We start from the raw sequence: 8510 nt of genomic DNA on the forward strand, positions 1-8510 counted from the left end.
TTGGCCGAGGCCCAGGTAGTGTGAGTACAAACGGGGCTGGGGCGCGGGGGGAGAGGGAGGGGGGACAAGTACCCTAAAGTCCGGGTCTCGGTCCGGGAGGATAGTGTGAGCGCGCCCTTAGGTGCCTGTACAGCGAACACTTAATCATCTTGGACCTTAACCTGGACTCTGAGCAGATATCAGGCCTAACCCAGCAGATCTGAGAGGCCTTTATGCACAGTAAGGGGTCAAGAGTTCACAATGTATTCTAGCGCCTTGCCATGTAAAGCCTTCTAAGTCATGAGCTAGATTTTAAAATGGATCCCTAAAGACATTGGTAACCAGTGCAGGGAGGCTAACACTGGGGTGATGTAAGAGCGTGATCACACTATCCTTTTGGCCGCGGCCAAAACCGGTTTTTCAGCTAAAGTCTAGTACCTTTAAGTAGTGTGAAGTACAAAGATTTGTAAACAAAGCCACACACACGCGATCAATGCGTCTGACGTGTTACGGCTTGAAGGCGTATGGACAGCAAGAAGCATTAGCCGAGGCCCAGGTAGTGTGAGTACAAACGGGACTGGGGCGCGGGGGAGAGGGAGGGGGGACAAGTACCCTAAAGTCAGGGTCGTGGTCCGGGAGGACAGTGTGATCACGCCCTAAGACGAGTGCTTGGTCTTCATTAGAGGTCCGTCTGCAGAGTCTCAATTCAATAGTTCAGGCATGAGGTAATAAAAGCATGAATCATTATCTCTGTATTGCTAAAAGATAACATTGCTCTGATCTTGGAAATATTCCTAGGTTGGTAGAAATGATTGTACCATTTTTGTGTTTTTGTCAAACTTAACAGAACTGTGCTAACCCTTTATATCTCCTCTCCGTAAACACTGGGAGCTGCTGGTCGTCCACATTAACATCAATGCTTTCAAAACATCCAGGACCATACCTCGGTCCTTCACAATAAAATGACACGCTTTAACAGCTCCAGAATAAACTGTAAATTCTTCTTAATTTACATTTTTAATGTAAACCACCACCTGAGCCGCTCAGGCAGAGCGTCACCCAAACATTCTTACTGCTTTCTCTCATCAACGTCACTTTAGTTCACTAATTTGACACGTAAATGTCAGTGTACAAATATGAAATGTCATTGTCATTCTTAGAAGTGTGTAAATAAATTCTGCTTGCACTTCGTCGGCGATCACCCAGTAAAAGAAACACGAAAAGACGGGAAACCGCGTCTGACAAGATCTGTCTCTCTATTTTTTCTATCAATACACACATAAAGGCGAAGTTGATGCCCAATAAAAAGACTGAATAAATATATTTATTTACATTTTGCGCCCTGGGCAGAGCAGTGTGTGCTGTGTCTGGAGCACAATACAGTAACACAACCTCTCCCTGCACTTCTGCCCAGCAGCTGCGAAGGAAGACATGGGAACACTGAGGAGCTGCAATGCTTATTCATGGAAAAAAAACTGTAACCCACACTTTAGATTAACCGCCACGAGACATCTCAACTCGGCAACACCTAACTACCTTGCTGCTCGACACTTTGACATGGACATGGACGAAGCAGAATAGACGGTTACTTCAATGTCGTAGAAATGCTGCCGGCTGGCGAGCACAACACTGACGTTACATTTGCAGTCAAGACATGGTGAGCTGGGTCATCTCACTGTGTTTAGACCTGCTCTACCTCCTGAGCCACAACCCTTTTGGTTGCCTAACTAAACAATACCTTGACTACCATGTGCAGATATTGTTGAAGACGAGAATTCAAAAGATGTTGTCATTGTATGTAATCCAGGGGTTTGCAGGAATCTTAGTATTGACACTCTTGTCTGGAGATGAAATTGATTTGTCAGTGTCAAAAATCGCATATCATCTTGGAACCCATCGACTATTGCTCTGATGACACTCGGGGGACATCCAGGCAAAGACTTCCTCTTCCAAGCAGCAGTCATTGTTTACGGTCCAATTAGCAAATTGAGACGCAAGCATGAAGTTGGGGTTGAGAGACAGAATCTCTGTAAACGGCAGATGAATGCAGATAAATAATAACAAAAAGCCAATTAAAAGATAAATCACAGTCAGACAATAGCCAGCGGGTTCCATGATTGCATTTCATCCAATGTGTTCCAACATGGGTAGTCACAACAACAAAAAATAACTCCACATGTCAGGTTGCCAGGTCTAGAGTCAGACCCGGCCCAGTAGCCTACAGGAAACCGGACTCTGTTTGTGCCTGTTTGAACCCATCCCCTCCGGGAAATCACAACATAAAGTTAGCAGTTAGCATTAGCATTAGCCGTTAGTGTTAGCCGTTCCAGCTAAGTAAAGATGAAAGTGATGTTAGCGATCAAGGAGAACCGTAGCCATTTGGGCGTGCGTTTGAATGGCGTTCCTCTCCTTTCTCTCAGTCCATGGAGTGAATGCTCGGCCTATATTCACTCTGGTTTTTGCCCGTCTCCGCTCACTCAGCTGCTGGGACAAATAACGCCCCCTTCACTGAGGCTCCGAAGCAGCTGCAGGATTGGCAAAGTTCATTTCACCCAGTGCCAGCCTACAGTAGCCGCATCCAACAACAGACAACCCTGGCAACCAGCAACGCTCAACGCTATTGGCTGCTACCATGGAAACAGAACGGTACAGAAAGTCATTGTCAAACCCGTCAAAAAAAATAAAAAATATATTCAGAATAAATATTTTATTTTATGGAAAAGCAATACGTTCATTCTGTACCCCTCAAAACACCCCGTCTGTGTATTTTTCCTAAATATAGCTTTTAATAAAAATCCTACATATTCAACCTTAAACCTTTAACAACAGTTAAACAGTCCAATTCATTATTTCTCCACCATTTGCAGATTTGACCCAATTGGGCCCGATCTGGCCCGCCGGCCATATGTTTGTCACCCCTGCTCTAGAATCTGAGTGACTAATGCTGTCTGTATGATATGACACGTCCTCTGACGGTTTCTTGTCTGCTGTTCAAAGGTACTCTTTATGATGTGTGTGCGTTTGTGTGTGTGTGTGTGTGAGTGTGTGTGTGTGTGTGTGTGTGTGTGTGTGTGTGTGTGTGTGTGTGTGTGTGTGTGTGTGTATCGCATCATGTGGTCCCGTGCGGAGACAACTACTGTCCCACCCCGTCCCCCCGGGTCCCACAGCTCACTGCGGCCTGTGGTCCTTCCACCTGACACACCTCAGCACTCCCCTCGCCCCATACCACTCACCTGCGCCGCGGCGGGCTCGGGCACATCAGAGCGTGCGGGGTCCCGCCCTGAAAACCCAGGAACAACATCTCCTCGGCCCCTCTCCTCCGTAAACGGGGACATCCGCTTTTTCAATGCAGCCACACACTGACCCAGTTCGGACCCGGCCCCCACACCCTTCCACCGCGAGACGACAGAGCCTCAGTGAAGCACCGGGAATAAGGTGAAGCCAGAACTTCCCTCCCTCCAACGGAAACAGGAACTGTTTTATGATTATTATTATTATTATTATTATTATTATTATTATTATTATTATTAGTAGTAGTAGTAGTATTATATTGATGATAATAATCGTCATATTATTATTATTATTATTATTAGTAGTAGTATTATATTTATAATAATTTAAATATTATAATAATATTACTACCAGTAAGACATAATACCGACATATTTTGCACTGTATCAAGTGTTCCCCACACTTTTAAGGGCAAACTCCTTTTCTCTTCTCATCTTTTCTCAGGCCTTTGAGTGTCCTTATAGTGGACCTATTATGCTATTTTCTGTCATATATATATGTGTATATATATGGTGTTATAATAATAATAATAATTCTTATAATTTGTACATAGTAAAATTAATATTCAGTGGGAACTAGAATATTTTAAGTAAACATTTTAATATTTACACATTTCATTCATGTATTAAATGCACACATTTAATTACATATATAAATATATATATATATATATATATATATATATATATATATATATACATATATATATATATATATATACAAATACAATTTAAATGATTTCTAGTCACTGCAACTTCACTTTAAATACTAATAAAGTCATTTCTAGTTAATGTAACCTTTCTTCCTCATATTTGTGATAACTGTGAACAGAAGGTGGAAGACCCTCAGGGGCGGCACCGTTGGAAAGCCCGTACATAAAAAACATATTCAAGGGGTCAACTTTCATCCCTCTACGACCTTCAGTTATACTGCAGGAGAAGGAAACTCCCATGATGCATTATGGGAAATATTTTATACAAACCTCACCACAGCGACTTCCTGGTTGATCTAATCAGGAAGAGCCAAAACTGCAGTTCCCTGAGTGTCCACTAGAGGCAGGTTTCATAACAGAGCAGTTTCTCATTGAGCCCCATGTTAAACAGGCCGTTTACACAGCATCATTAAACCTGTTTAAGGCCTGGGACAAACAAACATTCTAGTCTGTATGTTTAGGTCATATCTCCATGACAACACTGAGGGGGGTGAATATTTTTGTACCAGGCTAGTTTTTATTTTATTAAAGGTTAAAGTTTATGAATAATTAGGGGCGTGGTCTCTTGAGTGACAGTTAGCCCCTGGCCCTGACTTCTCCTCGTAGGCTAGTTGTCAGGATTAGCATGCTAACTCTGTCATCTTGACCTGGACTGCGGTCCTTCGTATGGTGGTGTTTCCATAAGTGACAAGATGGTTTGCTCTTCGAATGACTGTACAGACAGATGGTTTAGGAACACAACGTGTTAGCTCTGTTATGCTAATAAATCCTGTTCCCGTTACAAAATCATTAAAAAGACTCCCGGTCCCGGAAAATAATCTCAACACTGACTTCCACTCCCTTTTATCTAGCAGCGTGATGTTAGCCTAGCTCCCGGGCAGTGGAGCCTTTTTGGTAAGGGGAAATGAGGAGGAGTCAAAGTCTGACAAGATGGTGTCTCCCAGAGGTGAGTACGATTGGATCAAGTTGAGAGAACAGACCCCGACGGAGTCCATTTTTATACAGTCTATGATTTTAACAATAAAATTGCATTTTTCTCACCAATAATGCATCATAAACACCAAGTATGATATATCACTGTGTTGGTCTGGATATCAACCGTGCCCAGTGCTCTAATAAACTTAATTTAGATAAATATAACTTATAAGTTGAACAGAGTGAAGTAACATTTACTTAATTTCTTCACAAATGTTATGCTTAAAAGCAAGTACATTACACTTGCTGAGTGACTTGTACTTGATATTCAGCAGTAAACTTTACTTGAAAAATTGAGTGCAATGGATTTAATAAAGTAAATCCTACAAGTTTATTTATTTTCATTGCAGTTAACCCCGGTCCTAAGACCTTAGTGACCTGCTGGTTATACTGTATACAAATGGAGCAGGTCGCAGATTTACTCAGGTGCTTGAATACGCAGGGATCTGTAAGTTAAAACAAGGCCTTTAAAATCAATCCTAAACCTGATGGGAAGCCAGTGTTAAGCAGAAAAAATGGTTTAATGTGAGTCATCCGGCTTGATCTGGACAACAGTCTTGCAGCAGCATTTCGGATCAATTGCAGAACATCCAGAGATCACTTGCTGAGACAGGTGAAAAGTTCATTACAGTAATCCAGCTGAGATGATATAAAAGCATGAAAAATCATCTCTAGATCAAGTTGCGATAAAACAGACCTGCCTTTGCAATATTTCTTAACTGATAAAAACATGTGTGTCCAAAACTTAATATGCTGGTCGAAATGCATATCCTGATCAAATGTATCACCCAAGATTTGACTGCACAGCTGAGGAAAGGGACCCCATACACTGAGCAACCTTAGGTTCTATGGTATCAGAAATAATAAGAACCTCCGTCGTATCAGTGTTTAATTGTAGAACGTTGTTGACATCCAGTCTTTTATGACGATCAGACAATAATGCAGAACAGATAGGTTCTGGGTATTATCGAGCTTAAAAGAGACATACAACTGAATGTCATCAGCGTAACAGTGATAGAATGTGTCTGACATTGCTAATAATATAGTCTAAAGGAAGAATATACAAGGTAAATAATATGGGACCCAAGAAGGATCCCTGAGGTACACCATTGGACAAAGTAGCAATTTCAGAGGTGTATGGACCACGTGACACAGAAAAGGCTGTCTACAGCTAAATGTATTTCTCAAAAAACACAACATACATGTGAAACCACATGTTTTTATGTCTGGAGAGAGGGTTTAAATATATATTTAATAAATATTATTTAATAAATATTTAGGACTGTACCTCAGCTTAAAAAAATTAAGACAATTAGTATGAAAGTAAATTTATCAAACTTCAGGTTCATCAGAGACTTCCATCAACTGAAGCGACCATGGTATACTTTTTCTCAATGGTTATCTCCCACATCCTATACTGTCATATAACTTGGTCTAACAAACACTCTACAGCAATAAACCATTCATTGTAATCATCATATAAACAAGCACTTAACACATTAGACAAGAAACCTTTTAAATTCCATCATTGCCACATTCTAAAAAAAAGTACAAACAGGGGAAAATCTCAACGAGCTCAACAATATTTAGTTTACAAAACGATGCATGGCTTAGCTCCCCCCCTCCTCTATCCTGTTTCCTTACATTCAAATCTACTAGCAACAGAGTTACTTGAGGTGCAGTCAGGTGGCTGGACGATCCCACTAAGAAAAACTGTGTTAAGCTGTACGACAACCAATTAGAGAGTCCCCACCATAACACTCATTTAAGTTTAATGACCAAAACTGGCACACTGATCCATCTGTTATTCCTGTTATGTCTTTCATTAGTCTATTTTATGTGTATAGATATATGTTTTTTAGACTATAATGTAATGTGGTCTTATCTGAATTACAGACAATAGACAATAATGTAACAGGGGAATAAAACCTATCCTTTAAGCTCTTTATTTATTTAGGAATGTTAACACTTACACATTAAGCAAGAATGATCAGGCTCAAAAAGTCCACCTTTGATTATGAATGAGCCAGAGTATTTGGTTATTTAACATAAAGTAAGTGATTCCATGTTAACATTAGGAAATTCACTTTTTTTAATGCAACCTTCATTTTTTGAAATGTAGATTGATTTAATCCTCCATAATAATTCAAAGTAGATAAAACACAGACCATAACAGTTGGTAAAGATCTCTAACTGTTACTAGTACAGCAAATGTCACTCTGTCCTAGTCAAAAACAACTTTTGTATGCAATTTTAACATTGTAGTTTGTTGTTATTATAATACACATAATGATTTTAACATTCTACTTCAAATATCTCACAAGATCCTGTTGAGTGCAGCCACTGTTCTTTTGAATCCCAAGTATGGGATTGTTAATGTTTGAAAGTAGGTTGTAAAGGCTATTAGCTGCTGGGGCTCTATGTCTAAAACAATAGGGGATCAGTCTGCTGACGGCCCTGGTTCTGGATCTGACCTCATTCATGCAGTCAGTCTGAACTTACCGATGTGACTTTCCCGGACGATGGAAGTAAAACCTCCTCAGCCATTAAGAAATCTGTCACCCGGTCCCAAACAGCAAGCAGCAGAAGGGTTTCTCTCTACACAGCAGAGGATCTCATCGCTGTAGTAGCAGGCGTGGTCACACAGGGTCAACGGAACTGCACGTTAAAATGGTCAATCTAGTTCATGTGCGGTGGGTCATGCCTCTCCTCCAGCCAGCAGCCATCCACAGGCCCGATTAACAAGCCCACACAGTGTCATCACATGATGGAGAGCAGCGTGACAGACTGAGAGAAAAGCCTGCTGGAAGCAATTAACTCTAAGTGAATTTACAAAGAAAGAAAGAGAGGAGAGGAGAAGAGAAGAGAGGAGAGGAGAGCAGAGGAGAGGAGAGGCCAATGGTACAGTGCCTCAAACCGGAATTTTCTCTAATGTCCAGCAGGGGGTGACTCCACTGGCTTGTATGTGCGTTTCTTTTGTACAGATTAAGGGGTAATACCAAAGACTGTAAAATAAAGATGGATGCACAGTACTTTCCAGGTCTGAAAAGTGAAGCCAATGTAGAAGTACATTAAATCTGCATTCTTTCTAATTCCCAGCAGGGGGCGACTGCACTGGCCCCAAAACCAAGTCTGTTTGTATAGAAGTCAATGAGAAACTGACTTGATTTATTCCCTCAGTAAACTTTTTCCTAATGAGTTTATGGTGTTAATCGTTAGTTACAAATCTTCTTCAATACAGCATGATGTTCATTTTGTAAATTAGGGCGGGGCTTAATGGTGATCCGTCACTCAGGATAGAGGCTTAGTAATGTGTATGCATGAACATGAACATGAACTGGATTTGACTTCATTTAAGTTAAATGTATCATTTTGGTCACCTAAAAATGTCTTTATCAATGTGCAAAGGCTGCACTTTGCTACCCAAGCTAGCGTACCTAGCCCTAGTGTTAGCTGGTTATTTGAGGGAAACTGCCAATTACATGCAGATGTAGGCAGTGGCAAAGTGGATGAGTTACGTCAGCTGGTTGAAAAGCTTCCAGCTTTAGCGTTA

The 8510-nt window shown here is 41.0% G+C and overlaps 1 protein-coding gene across 1 annotated transcript in view; it reads right to left on the reverse strand.

The window, feature by feature from the left end:
• The window catches only part of slc2a15a (solute carrier family 2 member 15a), a 41828-nt gene extending 34280 nt beyond the window's left edge, over positions 1-7548 (reverse strand). The window contains exon 1 of the mRNA XM_083923254.1: positions 7460-7548. Coding sequence (XP_083779380.1) covers positions 7460-7504 — 45 coding nt within the window. The 5' untranslated portion in view covers positions 7505-7548. The remainder of the gene's footprint in view (positions 1-7459) is intronic.
• Between the last annotated feature and the right edge of the window lie 962 nt (positions 7549-8510).

Source organism: Echiichthys vipera (genome assembly GCF_963691815.1).
Source record: "Echiichthys vipera genome assembly, chromosome: 11".
In the NCBI taxonomy this organism is placed as follows: domain Eukaryota; kingdom Metazoa; phylum Chordata; class Actinopteri; order Perciformes; family Trachinidae; genus Echiichthys; species Echiichthys vipera.